This window comes from Spea bombifrons, chromosome 2 (genome assembly GCF_027358695.1).
Source record: "Spea bombifrons isolate aSpeBom1 chromosome 2, aSpeBom1.2.pri, whole genome shotgun sequence".
Classification (NCBI taxonomy): domain Eukaryota; kingdom Metazoa; phylum Chordata; class Amphibia; order Anura; family Pelobatidae; genus Spea; species Spea bombifrons.
The window spans coordinates 79,258,549-79,274,401 of NC_071088.1; the positions used below are offsets into that span (position 1 = coordinate 79,258,549).

General features: G+C 36.5%; 1 protein-coding gene across 1 annotated transcript in view; it reads right to left on the minus strand.

Annotated features, from left to right (window-relative positions):
• GALNT17 (polypeptide N-acetylgalactosaminyltransferase 17) overlaps nucleotides 1-15,853 on the minus strand; it is a 147,481-nt gene that overhangs the window by 54,628 nt on the left and 77,000 nt on the right. Inside the window, exon 6 of the mRNA XM_053454914.1 lies at nucleotides 14,637-14,834. Within this exon, the coding sequence (XP_053310889.1) occupies nucleotides 14,637-14,834 (198 nt within the window). The remainder of the gene's footprint in view (nucleotides 1-14,636; nucleotides 14,835-15,853) is intronic.

Here is a 15,853-nt window from a genome sequence, read left to right on the forward strand (position 1 = left end):
TTGTATTATGCATCAACGGAAAATAATTAAACTGTGATACCTACTATTAATGATTCTGTATTTGTATAATTACTGTTGCCCATCCTGTTTAAGAAGCTGTGACCAGTTGATGTATAGTTTTAGAAACCGCAGCTGTTTCAGCATGCAATGGCAGCATCTTTCAATCAAAGTGATAGGACTAAGTACGCCTGTCAGCTGTGTTTCCGCTACATGGTTATTTATGTGACAGCATAGCATTTGGCGTATGGTGCTCAAGAATTTATCTATTTTAACTTTAAAAGACAATGCATCAGATGTATCTCTGATTCTCCTACTATGCACTGATATTGGATACTAAATAGAATTCTACTAAGTAGAATTTACATACAAAAACACTGTCCTCTTGTGTAGGGTGCAGAAAAACAACTACTTCTTTACCTTTTCAGGGCCCCTCCAGCATTGTAAGGAGTAGGCTGATCTGGGGCAGGGGAGCAATTACTCCCTGGACTGGGCCTAATTCTTTAAACAGGGCAGGGCAACTCTCAGAGACAAGGCTCAGTGGGGCCACATAATCTCACTATGTCAGAGCTGCTCTGAGAAGACGTTTAGGCGGACCACAATGTGAATGTGTGTGTATGGTAGAAGGTGTGTTTGTGTGTTAGAATGAGTGTGAGGGTGTTAGAGATACAGGTAATAAACTACGATAGGACTCAAACAAAATTATATATGATTAACTGGAATGCTACTGGCGATAAAGTTACATTATCTGCTAAGCACACAGTCCATCCCATAAAAATTTCAGGGGCCCTTCTATCAGGCCTGTGTGGTAAACATCACAAACATTTTGTTTAAATTGCAAGCCATGTTCTCAACAGAAGTTTAATATTTTTTTGTGCACTGAAACAAAAGTCAATTTGTCAGCGCGTATATACACTATACAATATATACAGTATGTTAAATGAGAGCTAATAGTAGGAGATTTAATTAATGACCTTCACATGTCCTAATATAAATAAAATTGTCCTACTGAACCATATTGTGAAAGTGAGTAAGTGAGTTGAAAGATTTTAGCTTACTGACTTTTCTCAGCATTATGAAGGACCAAGCCCTGTGAGATTATCTTGCTAGACAGATTCTGGAAAGTTGAGGAGTGTTTTATTAAAGGCCAACCTAGCCTTTTGCAGGAGAAATCCACCAGGGAGGATCCTTGAAATGTTAACTTGGTGAGATAAAATGTTTCAACTGACTGCAATTCACCTGCAACTGGCAATTTCTAGAATAAACACCAATGTCTTGGGACGACCAGACTCACTGTAGGTCACTGGTATTGGAATATTATTGATTAACGGTCGGAAGTTTGTGGACAGAGACATTTATATTTGTGTGTTCTCAGCATGTGTGATCTCACAATATATATGTCATTATGCAAAGAAAGAAAACTTTTGCTTCTTCAAGTTCCGGGGTAGATAAAAAAAAAAAATGTTTTTACAAAAACGTTTATCATACTGATTATCATTAACTAAAACACAATACGTTGACTATACTTTGAGTTTGAGGGGATTTAACAAAATAATTAAAGTCTTTTTGAGATATACATTTCAAACCAGGCAGTCATTTACATAAACACATTTCACAGTCCAAATGTTCCCCTAATGAAATCCACATTTAATTTCTAGTTCCTTTAAATACTTTAGACAGCGCCACAGAAATACTTAAATTGTAACTTGTTAGAATTGGTTAAAAAGGTGAGATAATTTAAATGGGGCTTTTAAAATTTATAAAAGTAAACAGATACAGTGGCGTATTCTGGCCTGGGGCTCCCTTTTCATGTTTGGTAATTTAGCACATGAGAGCTAACAAACTCATTGACTATTTATAGACAGACACTAATCGCAATTTAAAAAGCCACAGGAGTGGCACCTTCTGTGTCTGTGTCAGGGAACCTGGTGCCGGATCAGGTAGAAGTCTCAATGCAGGGGCAGGTTCAGGTTGAGAACATGGCTGTAGGCAGGCTGATGTGTCCAGTTCAGCTGTGCTCCACTTTAGCTTTAGATTTTCTCTTGGGCGCCATCTTTAGGTGTTCAGAGAGAGCAGGATAGAAACTGGAAGCCCCCTGGCAGGGCAGACGGCTAGGAAGCCCCCGGGCAGGGCAGACCGCTGGGAAGCCCACTGGCAGGGCAGGCTGCTAGGAAGCCCACTGGCAGGGCAGACCGCTAGGAAGCAGCTGGACAGGTAGGTACGTCTGGAACACAAAACTGGATTGTTGACGTAGCCAAGAGTCATACACAGTAGACAGATCAGATGCAGTAAAGCAGTAGCTCAGTATACAGGGCCAGGAACACAATGCTCTAACAATGAGGCTAGGCTGATGCCTGGTTTATATTGAGCCTTAATTGACCTCAGTTGACCTGTTTTAAGAGCATTAGGGAACAGCATGGTTCAAGGAGAGGCAGATGGACACTGCAATCCAGGATCCACCTGGTGGAGTAGTGGATAGGTGATTTACCTAGAATCCACAGGGTTGCAGGTAAATTTCCCTCTGGTGCTTGTTAGACTGTAATAAGACCAAACATTCAAGAATACATGAACTTTCAATCAGGGCCATTTGGGGTGAAAAAACACCAGGGCAGGTGTGCAAAAACAAGTTCACTTATCTGTAAAAACAAACGATATATACATCACCAGGATTGATCACTTTCCAAAGATACATATGCAACAAAAAATAAATAGCAGCATAGTATAGGCATGTTGGTAAAGTTCAAGATGTTTTGCTATTGTATCCCTATTTTAATGAGCCCTATGATCCAGGCTCAAAGATATCAGCACTCGGTATATGTGTTTACAGGAAAAACCTTAAGGTCTGGTGGATGTCAGATTCTCAGATGTAGGCAGGAGAGATGTGCAGATCTCAGGGGGAGCGAAATAATAAAAGGGGGCGCAAAATAATAAAAATGAATATACAATTTTTTATATAAAAACAGCAAGTATCACCTTACATTCTGGATACTTGTCTTTAGTCTCCTTAGATATCCCAGAAGTAGATAGTCAGTGTGTAAAGTGAGTCCCATACAATGAAAAAAAAAGAGTTCCAGAGTCGCGATCTCCGTGTATTCTGCTTTATTCAGTAGAACTTCCAGGTATCTGCGTTTGAGACATCTGACAATTTGTCTGACATCCACCAGACCTTAAGGTTTTGAATTTGTTTTTGTGCACCCTCACCTTCTTCAAGGAAAAGATGGTCTTTTTAAAAAACAAGCATATTAACAATGAAAACCCATTTTAACAATGAAAAACCCTTGGTCTAAATGTTTAGAAACACAACAGGCTGCACCCTCATCAGATTGCATCTGCTATGTATGATGTGGCATCTCTTAAGAATCCAGAGACATGGGAACACTTAAAGCTATACCATTTATTTTCGAGCTATCCTCTTGGTAAATTTTTGTATTAAGTAGAATGAGTTTTTTAAATTAGTTACTTTGAAAATAAAATGAATATCCTATTGATTCCTGATATAGAAAGAATATAGGGATGATCAAATCAAGTTCTGTAACGGGTATATTTTCCATAAATGTTGGATTTTAAATTGTGATCACAAATACAAAAATGTTCTCACTTCCAGACTTTTTTTTTTGGAAACATGTTAACATAGAGTGTTAAATTTGATTAAAGTACCATATCTTTCATCAAAATTTAGCTTGACTGACAAGCAACTACCAACAGAAATAAAGCATGTTTAGTAATTTATTGCATCCATTGAAGATGAAAGAATGATTGTTGCTCACAATTAATTCTCCCTTAGTAAAATCTATCATCTTGGGACACGTTATGTGTGTAATCTTTAAACATGCATTTATCTTTAAAAGTAAAAGAGACAACATGCTAGCACATCAATCGGGTTTTGAAGCATCACTATTCATGCATTTATGAGCTTACAATTCTGCATTGAAAATTAGATTTTAAAATGTCTGGAGAACATAAAACATCAAAGTGCATTGCATTAATGCTTTGAGCATCGGGTGTAGGAACACATTTTCCCCCATGAAAGACTGGGCCAAAATCGGTATTTTTGGTACAGTTACATTTAGGTTACAAACTTAAACTTTAGCTAGCAAAAACTATAGATTTTAGTTTTCGGAACTTAGAGTTAAGCTACTGATAGATGTCTATCTTAGATCAAACAAAAATATAGTGGTAAAAGAACAAATAAACCCTAAACTTATTTTTTTCTCTATAATTTTCCTCAAATAGGGGATGGTATACAATATTAAATAGTTTAGTCACATATGAAAAAGAGTTACATCTGAAAATTGTGTTAAACATACTAAATATAGGAAGAAACTTGTTGTACTCCTGGTACTTTCACTTCCATCAGTATTATGGCTGCAACAGAGTAGATAAGAGTGTAATATAACATTTGTCTCTCCATGTCTTTTTGAACCCTCTAGCGATGAAGGATGTAATATTACTCCCCTGCAAAACCAGCAGTTAGGCCAGAGAAAGTAATATTAAGTCTTCTGCTACTGTGGAATGGTTGTGCATTATGCAGGAGAAAATCTACCATATGCTGGAAAGTTGGAAACCACATATAATCACCCATCATCACATTTTATTTGCTTTGTATGCATGTATGCATTCCTTCACATGATTATATGTTTTTTTTAATTCTTTTATCATAATATTGTTTATGTTGTAGGGTTTGAATGCATTGTACTTTATAAAAAACACTAATAACCAGCAAACATTCAGATTGCACACACTAAGAGGTTCGAAATAAAGGGTCAGTCACTGGGGGAGAGTTTAGTAAAATAGTATGCCCAGAGGGCAAGTCCAGGAACAAGTTCCAGTAACAAAACAACCCAAGGCTTGCCTGTCAGACAATATGAACCATAAAGCCCTGTCCAACACATATTTATGGAACAGGAATGTACAGAATGCCAAAAGAGGCACATAAAGCATCCAGTGAAGATGGAAATGCTTTCTTAAGTCTTTGTTACATAGTTACATAGTACATAAGGTTGAAAAAAGACCTAAGTCCATCAACTTCAACCCTTTTACATAACCTTCCTACCAAAGGAAGGCAAAACAACCCTAGTTAAGCTACTTCAAATTCTGCCATCAGGGGGAAAAAAATCCTTCTTGACTCCAAACGGCACTAAAATATTAATTCTCTTTATAGCCCTGTATGTCATGCCTTTCTAAAAAAAAAAATATCCAGACCCCTTTTGAAGGAATCTAATGTATTTGATGAAAATCTATGAAATCTCCGTTCTTCCTGTCTCAGAGGGTGACCTCTTGTTTTTTTGTACATTTCTGTTAATTAACAGGTCGCCGAAGAGCTCTTTATATTGACCCTGCATGATATTCCTTTTAACCCCCTATATGCCACTCTGCCTCCAGAAATGCCTTATACCCCCTATATGCCACTCTGCCTCCAGAAATGCCTTATACCCCTATATGCCACTCGGGCATATAGGGGGTTAAAAGGCATATAATGAGGTTACAAGACAGGAGGATCCAGGTCCCCTGCAGAAATATTAATATTGGTGATAATGATGTCACTAAGGATGTTAATCTCAGATATAATGCATTGCAGAACCAAGGGTTGAGATAGTTAAGCTAGTAATTAGCTACATTTGCTAAAAAGCTATATATACATTTACCATAGAAATATTAGTATTTTTCAAGTATGCACAGCATGTAGATGGTGCACTGTGACTGTGCCTTATACATACATCTCTAAAAAAATCTTTAAATACTTATATTTCATGGTCCATCTTAATCAGGAAATACCGAACCTGATTTCGTGGTCACAACACTAATTAAAATGTGAGGGTTTTTTATTGCAAAACAATATTTAATGTTACTGAGGTATTGTAAAATACAAAAGCTGCAGAAAGTAACAATAAATTATACTAGATGTTGCCTTCAAAGATGATTATATAGTTTCTTTTAAAATGGTTGATCTTTAACATTGAATCAGAGATAAAACTGCCTCAAGGTAACATGCTCACAAGAACACTGAAGTAATTGCTGTTTTTTCTAATTTAATGGAATGGAATTCTGTTTTGTGCAATATGGTACCATCTAAGAATTTTTTTTTCCTCCCACGCTTAATATAATAAGGTGTAAAAAAATGATGTTTATTTTCTGCTGTCAAACTATGAGCGTGTTCAGTGAAAAGCAGTTTGTAACACCTCAGTTTATTCACAAAAGTAAGTTTCAAGCTTATCTGATATACACTAATTGGCCACTTTATTAAATACACCTTGTTAGTCCTGGGTTGGACCCCCCTTTGCCTTCAGAACTGCCTCCATTCTTCGTAGCATAATTTCTACAAGGTGCTGGAAACATTCTTCAGAGATTTTGGTCCATATAGACATGATGGCATCACGCAGTTGCTGCAGATTTGTTGGCTGCACAACCATGGTGCAAATCTCCCGTTCCTCCACATCCCAAAGGTGCTCTATTGGATTGAGATCTGGTGACTGTGGAGGCCATTGGTGTTTAGTGAACTCATTGTCATGTTCAAGAAACCAATTTGAGACGATGTGAGCCTTGTGACATGGTGCATTATCCTGCTGGAAGTAGGCATCAGAAGATGGGTACACTGTGGTCATAAAGGGATGGACATGGTCAGCAACAATACTTAGGTAGGCTGTCATGTTTAAACAATGCTCAATTGGTACTAAGGGGCCAGAAGTGTGCCAATGAAATGTCCCCCACACCATTACACCACCACCAGCCTGGACCATTGATACAAGGTAGGATGGATCCATGCTTTCATGTTGTTTATGCCAAAGTCTGACCCTGCCATCTTAATGTTGCAGCTGGAATCGAGACTCATCAGACCAAGCAATGTTCTTCCAGTCTTCCATTGTCCAATTTTGGTGAGCTTGTGCAAATTGTAGCCTCAGTTTCCTGTTCTTAGCTGACAGGAGTGGCACCCAGTGTGGTCTTCTGCTGCTGTAGCCCATCTGCTTCAGGGTTTGACATTTTGTTTGTTGAAACATAGTATTCTGCATACCTTGGTTGTAACCAGTGTTCCCTCTAAGCTGTGCGCGCGCACATAGCTTTCAGAGGGAGCGCACATGTCAGAAAATTGTGCGTGGAACCAGTAGCCTACCTAGCGGGGGGCGGTCTGCTACTGGTTGTACGCACGGCACCCCACCAGAGACGGACAGTAATCAAGGGTGTGTTAACCACACTTTTATTAAAAGTAAGTAACACACCAAAATTGGACAGAAAAATTTGATAACAATATTAATATATAAATATATATATATATATATATATATATATATATATATGATTGCTAACAGCAATCACACTCCTATTATGCCCAGGCAACTAGTACATGCTAGAACCTGGGCATGCTAGGAGTGTGATTGCTGCTAACAATTATATATATATATATATATATATATATATATATATATATATATTGTTATTGACTTTTTTTTGTTTAATTTTGGTGTGTTACTTACTTTTAATAAAAGTGTTTTTCTTGTTTTTGTTTTTAAAGGTGGGGGGTCATTTTCGGTTTCAAGTGAATGCTGAATTTTCTGTCCAGAATTTTCATTTCGGTGCATCCATACTATATACTAGGCCAGACACTGAAGTGAGAGGCCTACACCATATCAATGTTTGGCTTAGTATATAGTGATAGGGGTATGCTGCATTATTGCCAATGTCTGGCTCAGTATATAATGATAGTTCTGCTGTACCACCATAAATGTTTGCCTCAGTATATAATGATAGCAGTTATGCTGTACCACTGTCAATGTTTGCCTCAGTATATAATGATAGCAGTTATGCTGTAACACCGTCAATGTCTGCCTCAGTATATAGTGGCAGGTGTTATGCTGTACCCCAGTCAATGTCTGCCTCAGTATATAATGATAACAGTTATGTTGTACCACCGTCAATGTTTGCCTTACTATATAATGATAACAGTTATGCTATACCTCTGTCAATGTTTGCCTAACTATAGAAGCTATGCAGTTTGAAAGTGTGTGTGTGTGGGGGGGTGCCACATATAGGATTCGACCCAGGTGCCAAATACTCTAGGTACGCCCCTGCACACAACAGTTTTTCCCAATTAAAAAAAAAACCACTTTTTTTATCCTTTATGTGGCCCGGAGCTTCTGCTCGTGATTCGCTCACAATTTCCTTATGCAGTGAGAATTTCACCTTTAAAAAAAAAACATTACAGTAATGTAGTGTTATTAACCATGTAGTTATTTGAGTTATTTGAGTTACTGTTGCCTTTCTGTCATCTCAAACCAGTCTGCATATTACCCTCTGACTTCTGACATCAACAAAGCATTTTCATCTACACAATTCCCGCTCACTGGGTATTTTCTCTTTTGCAGATCATTCTCTGTAAACCCTAGAGATGGTTACATGTCAAAATCCCAGTAGATCAGCAGTTTCTGAAATACTCAGACCAGTCCATCTGGCGCCAACAACCATGCCACATTCAAAGTCGCTTAAATCCCCTTTCTTGCCCATTCTGATGCTCAGTTGTTGTCTTGACTACATCTACATGCCCAAATGCATTGAGTTGCTGCCATGTGATTGGCTGATTAGCTATTTGTGTTAACAAGCAATTGAACAGGTGTACCTAATAAAGTTTCCAGTGAGGATATCTTTGCCCATAATGATCCAGAAGGCAGCAGTTGTACAATCAGTGGTATTATTGTGGTAATTTGTCTTTCTTTTCCTTTGAAACGAATTACACGTGTATCTTAAAATTACATACAGCTTGTTATACTTCATTTTTAATAACTTAAAGCCTATCTGGCACATAAAATTAATTTGTTATATTCTTTGCAGCAGACTTTGGGGCAAAACAAAACAGTTGATTCCTTGAAGACACTTTCAGTTTAATGGGACACTTTGGTCCCTGCCAGGAACCTCATCAAGTAATTCAATATGCATGCGCTAAAGCTAAAAAAAATAAAAAATAAGTTAGGAGAAGTTGCAGCCGCAAAGCTACCGTGTGAAGCAGTCAATCAGTGATAATTGCATGGTGTAGATTCTGCAGGATTCCTCTATGCATTCACAAGGGGCACACAATAAAAGGGGGACTGATCAGCTATCATATGCATTAAATATAAAGTGCCCCTTTAAAGACTTCTTAAACATTTGATTCGGCATTTCTCAGCCCAGTTTCCACTTACTAATAGCATTTATGTTTATATTGGGAAGGACGTGTTTTGCAGGATACTAGTTTATATATATCTATCTGCTCTAATTGAAATGCATGTGTAATTTGATTTGTTTAGGTTAAAAAATATGATGAGTCAATAAATAACCGTAATTTAAAAATATCTTGAAAACACGCATAAATAGCCTTCATTAAATAGGACTGTCCTACAAGTATAACATAGAGGACACTAGTCTTATAGATTGCTCACACTCACTTATCCTTTATCTATGACTGCAGATTTGGTTCTAAAAGAGGGACCGTCTCTAAGGAAACATGATGTTGAGAAAAAAGGTACACAGTAGTTGATGAGACAATGGTTTACTATACATGCCCCAATAATGTGTAATTTATTGCAGCAAGATTTTCTGCAAAGCATTTTATTACAACATCTGGTCCAGTGGGGCTACAGGAAAAACATATTGAAAGAAAATAATTAATTTTATCTAAAGTCAACTGATCTGCCATTTGTAGCATGTTTTCCTTCTTGAATGTTAAAAGCTGGATGGAATTAGTTTTTCCAGATCTTATGCTACTCACAGCTGCTGTTGCCAAATCCTTCAGTACTATCAGTCACAGCAAGATCCAGCTCGTTTTCTTGGCAGAGATTCTATGTGCCCGATTTATTTTTGACTGAAAATTTCACATTGACTTTTATCTATTAGACTGCCAATTCTGAGAACCTGCCCCATAATTCCAGAGAATATTATAAGCAATAGAAAAAAAGAGTGTCTGACAGTTGATTTTAGCACATTATTAAATGCATAAATACATATTTGTTGGCAGTACAAATATGCATATGCGCTATATGACATTTCATGGAAAATCTTTTTTTTTAGGTCTTAAAATTTCCAAGAGACTATTTGCTTCCAGTAAAAAAAAAATCTGGAAAACTAGTACATATGTAATGGCTTTTCTTTGACAGATTAAATCATAGACCTTTAACACCTGGACCAGTAATTTGTTTACATTATATTTTCACTCTTTTTTTATAGCAATTGACTTAATTTTTATGTCAATGAGGTGGCGCTAGATCCCCAAGTGACCACTAAAATGATTGCTGAAAACATTTCCTGTGTGTAGTGTAACTGCACCATTACACAGAGGGATCTTTTTTCTTGCCTCCATTGGAGGTCTTGCATTGTTTGGATGTACATGCTACAGAGTAAGACTGGCACCAGGCTCGTCCAAATACATCATGTAGGACTGGTCAGATTCCCTCAAACAGAGCAGGCCTGAAGATGTAATCTGAAATTGCACATAAGGCCAACCTGCTCTATAAGGCAGGCACTCAATAGAGTCACATTACACAAAGTTACTTGACCCTACACTAGACCTATAAATGCCCAAGGAGGACTGAAGCCTGGCAAGGTAATCATATTTGTGCTTGTTTGTTGTTGTTTTGTTATTAGGGGTGGTGGGGGATCACCTGGCTATACTTGCCTTCTGGGTGAAATAGTATCAGTCCTTCCCTGCATATGAGACTTCCAATATACACACATACCTTGTGTGTAGCTGTATCAGTGTTGCTTCTGGCTTCAATGGTAACAAACAATAAAAAAAAACCTCAGCTTGTCAGCACACAGCAACAATTGGCTGATCCCATCTTAGTTTCAGAGATCGAGCATTGTAACATTACAGGTACCCCTCAATCTGTCATACATCCCCTACAAATACATGATTCTGTTTTGGGCTTTTGCAAAAGGAATAGAATGATTAATTCTAACACATTTTCAACCTAGGGGAGCCATTAAGTATTGTTTTAAATTATAAAAAAAAGTCATAGTATCCTTTACATCAAGTAACTATTAAAATGCCTGCCATGAACCACGGCACTGTATCACACCCTCATAAAATGATCTGTGAATCCAGTCTTTAGAAAACCTACAATTTAAAAAGAGAGCTAGAAGAGGACTTCACTCAGTGATGCAATAACGAAAGGTAGACGAGAGATAGCAGTAAGCAGCAGCAGGGGGTCAGGGTGAGAGCCCAGCTTTACTCTGACCATATGGATTATTCAGCCATCAATGTATACCCAGTTGCAAACCTCCCAGCAGTTTAGACACATATAATCTGCAAGATATCACTAATAAAATATTAAAAACAGTGGCGCCACTCTCTGAATATTCAGCAATAACTACAACCTTTTGTCTCATGTATCTCAGCCAATGCCTTATCCTTTCAACTATTTAACATTAACCTTCAAACACTGTAATTCATTTACAAGTATATGTGAGTCTGTATATCTACTGCAGAGACGTACCATGGCTGGGCGCTTACTTTACCTCGGTCTCCATGGCCACCTTCTACCATGCTGGACACTAGGACATGCCACCCTCTCCCGGTGAAATGTATGTGACCACAGAGTAAGGCCACTATAAAGGCTGCGCCAGTAAGTACACCATAGTGTATTTCGGTCAGTTATAAGGATAATCCTTTTGTGTAACGTTGATAAGGAAAAGATCAATAACAATCCTCTGTATTCAAAGTGGCCAATATGTTCATTCACCTCTCTTTGGAGACACAAAGTCTTCTTATAGCTAAGCAGTCTTAATGTAATACGTTGTGGGTGCTATAATATGCCAAGTATATTATCATCAAACAATGTAAGCAATTAGGAGTAATTACAGAGACAGTTGAATAATTCATTTCCATTTGTCAAGAAATTGGAGATTGCACTGATGAGATGAAGAACAAGGCAATCTCTGAGTACAAACACATCATTATTGCGTTTGCCATGGTAACCACATGCTCTTTGATAATAAAATTCAACAAGGATTCTGTTATGCCCCAAATCATATCATACAAATACAGTAAGAATATCAGGGCTGTTATTGTAAATGAGATGCGCAACATTTATACAATATACTTAAAAGTGGTTGATGTTGCAAAGGTGTAAGTGGCTAGGTGCTTTTGGATTTTGGGGATGGTTACAATACATACAAGTTATGCTACTGTCAGGGTAGCATATGTATCTTGTTTTCTAGGGCTCTCTAAACTTGCATTAGAATGCAATGACATCTGATCACATTAAAGACATTAGGGAACAATACACCGTATTCTTTGTATGCCCTCCGACTATGTGACCAGGAGATGTAGGACTTCTTCAAATTACTCAAACATGCTCAAATTTTAACATTTTCTATAGTATGTGTCTAGAAGCACATGTTCAGTTGTTATTTGTGCCCAGCTCCCCCCAACCTTATTAATGTATATGTCTGTAGGTGTCAGAATTTCCTTTGAACTTCTTCATATAATTATTATTATTAGTAGCAGTATTCATGTTATTATATGCCCTGGCCACATCACTATTTAATTTCACTATACTTTATAAACTCAAGTTTTAGCTGAACAGTTATGGTTTTCACTATATCTTTTTATATTAAAATGGTACTTTTTCCTATTATTCAGCTTTCATGTTACTATAGCTAATATTTTTTATTTCATAAACATTATTACCATGTATATTGTTTAGCCTATTTTCTTATTTGCACTGTATTTTAACCTAGATTATAGCCTCCCCACAGCATTGCTAGAATTAGGATTTTTATTATACCTATGGCAGTGTAATATAATGCTACAGAAAGATACATGTTCAGATGTGTTTTTTGTTATTATGTGCTAGTAGCAAAACATATATTTCATTTTTATATTACCCATATTCCATGTTACACCAACAAGCCTTTTAGCATTCTATAGAATGAATCAGGTACACCCAGAATATATGATCTCTTTATTGATTCCAGACTTATCTAAATAATTACAGAAATATTACACTGTATGTTTGAACCTTGATTTCTTTTACTATAGGTGCCTACTGTTCACCACTATAAAGTCATGAATCCGACATTAAAGCCTACCTTACAACAACACTATTGTTTAATATAGTAAAATCTTCAAGATGAAAAGTAATCTGTGTCAGATATATGATTATTATTTACTGTTCCTTCAAGTTCCTATATTTTATAACTAAATGTATTTTGTAAGTGTTGTTTTCATTTGTGGTTGAAGAAAAAAAATGAACAAAAGTGAAAACACATTTTACCGAGTGCTTTATTTTCTATTATACAACTGTCAAATGACTAATGTTAATTACAGAGTTGCTCACTAAAACTATCTTTTATAACATGGATACAGAATTTGATAATAAATTGCTACTCTTAATGTGTTTGTGCTATAATGATAAAAAAAAAACTATTATAAAAGAGAAACTGTTAAAATTCTATTAGAGCAAAAACTATTTACTATCATTATCCTGCTTCTCATCTGATTTATTACCTAAAATGAGGATTACTAATAAATATGGTCAGCTGGAATTGGACAAAAACAAAATAAAGTTATACTGCATACTGCAAATTTAGAAGGAAATAACTTAGAAAAAGACATTAAAAATAAGAGGGAAAAAGGCTCGGATTGAATACTATATCTACTTAGTAGATGGTAATTGGTGTTGGTGAACATTTGAGGTTCCTGAAAAGGGTACAGTACACTTTAAGAATTGTAAATAAGAGCTCTAGATGTTGTCCAATTATAACACGTACTAGCAATGAACACTTACACCATCCACCCACTGTCAAAATCCAACCCATTCTGACCATGCTTTGTCACTTTCTGCTCGTTTCCCTTCTTTCCACTATCCCTACCAACTATTTTACACTGTGTTCAATATATCCCCGGAATGTAATTTCAGCCTCCCATAAGCAAGCGCTGAAATTGAATTTGCACATGTACAGTAACATTTAGTAAGAGAGCAATTAACACACTAATTGATTTACTGTAAATGAATATATACATTTTAATGATCAATATTCCCACAGAGCAGAATGTATAATCGAGTGCAAATGAAATAACCTCACCAGTAACATAGGTTACTAAGGCATACAATATAATGAACTATATATATATAGAGAGAGAGAGAGAGAGGAGGTAGTACCATGAAACAAACTGAATTTCCTGATAAATTATGAAAAGAAACACTATAAAGCTAAAAGGTCTCTTTACAAACATATGTATTTCCAGGGCTGGTTTGGCAAACACTGTGGGAGGAGTTCTAGTGCATGCTCAAAAAACTCTCCTATTTATTTCAATAGGAGCTCTTTCCAGCTACTGATTGGCTGCTTTAAGCAATCAATCTGCGGCATGGAACATCAGGACACGGAAGGGATGGGAGGCTGCCGCTCTGCAGCTAAAGTTAGTTCTAATTTTCTTTATTTCTCTTTTTTTTCCAATTTGAACAATGCATATTATTATTATCTTTTAGTTATTAAGCCCCAAAAATAACAGAGAGCTGTGTGCAGCAGTTAACACACATGACAAACACAATGATTTTCCAGGCTATAGCTTTGTATAAGAAATACTCCACATTGACTACATATTTGTGTCACCTTAAAAAACAAATTACTAGTTTATTAGTAAAGTGTGTTTAAAAAAAAGTTTTTTTAATAACCTGATTGGAAGAGATGGATCTCCTGCATCCCACCAGTCTTTAGGAGGGCTGATATACATGCACCAAAGTTCCCAACTATATCCATGGGCTGAATTCTCATATCGTTGAACCTCAAACGTATCTTGCTTGATATTGTCTATAGAAGGTAAAATAACCCGCTTTCGATTTTCTTGTATCCGAGAAAGAACTGGCTCAGCCCTTAAAAAACAAAAAGTAAAATGCATTAAGTTAGACATAATGACAAAGTACTGCTTCCATACAAATGACATAAAATAACCAATAAACATATATAAGAAGTATGTAGTCACCATCAGATTGTGGAGGGGGGAAATCTATTGAAGTGTGACAAATATCCAAAAATTAAAATTGTTCAATATGTGTTTTAAACAATTAAGTAAACTTATGTATTGTTTCCCTAAATTATAACAGTAAATAGCATTGTCATACAAAGCAATTTCTGTTGTTCATTTTGCCTGAAAATTACTTTTGCTTTTGACTCTTTGAAGCATGTGAAAAATAATATTTTACCTATATTTAGTATATTTAAAAAGGGTACGGTATTTCCCACAACAAGCCAACTGGCTGGTTCATAGTGTTTATGAATTTGGTTATTATTGTCCTAGATATTAGGAGTTTAATAATTCTGGGCTGGTGGTAATGTGAAATCCATTGTAAACCAATAAAGAGTATTGCCTCTCTTTGAATGAACAAGAAAAAGAGGAACAGCAGATAAATTAAAAATATAGTTCTTGGAAAAGTGGTGAAAAATGGAAAGCATATTTCATGGTTTCTGAAAGAAGGTACTTTGAAAGAGCACTTTACATTACTGCAGTAACCTAGTAAAACAATGTGAAATGTATTGGTAATGAAATGTCAATATTCAGTTTTAGACAGCAGGCGTAATTATGGGTTACAATTATCAAATAATCCCACACCACAACACAAAATTGTACAACAAATACTGCAACAGGTACATGAGATGGAAATGTAACCCCCCCGAAGAGTTACAGAATTGACAAGATTTTTGGGTGGCAAGGGAAAGGAGAGGCCTTTAAAAAAACATCACTGAGCAAAATGAGGCATGATCTGTTTGGACATGTGTGCTGTCTGGGGAAGGTCAGAAAGAGAAGCTTAAATTAGGTGACCTTTAGGTTGGTTAGTTTGGGTGTTGGGAGGTTGACAACCAAAGCTCACTGCCTGTAGAAATAAAACCAACA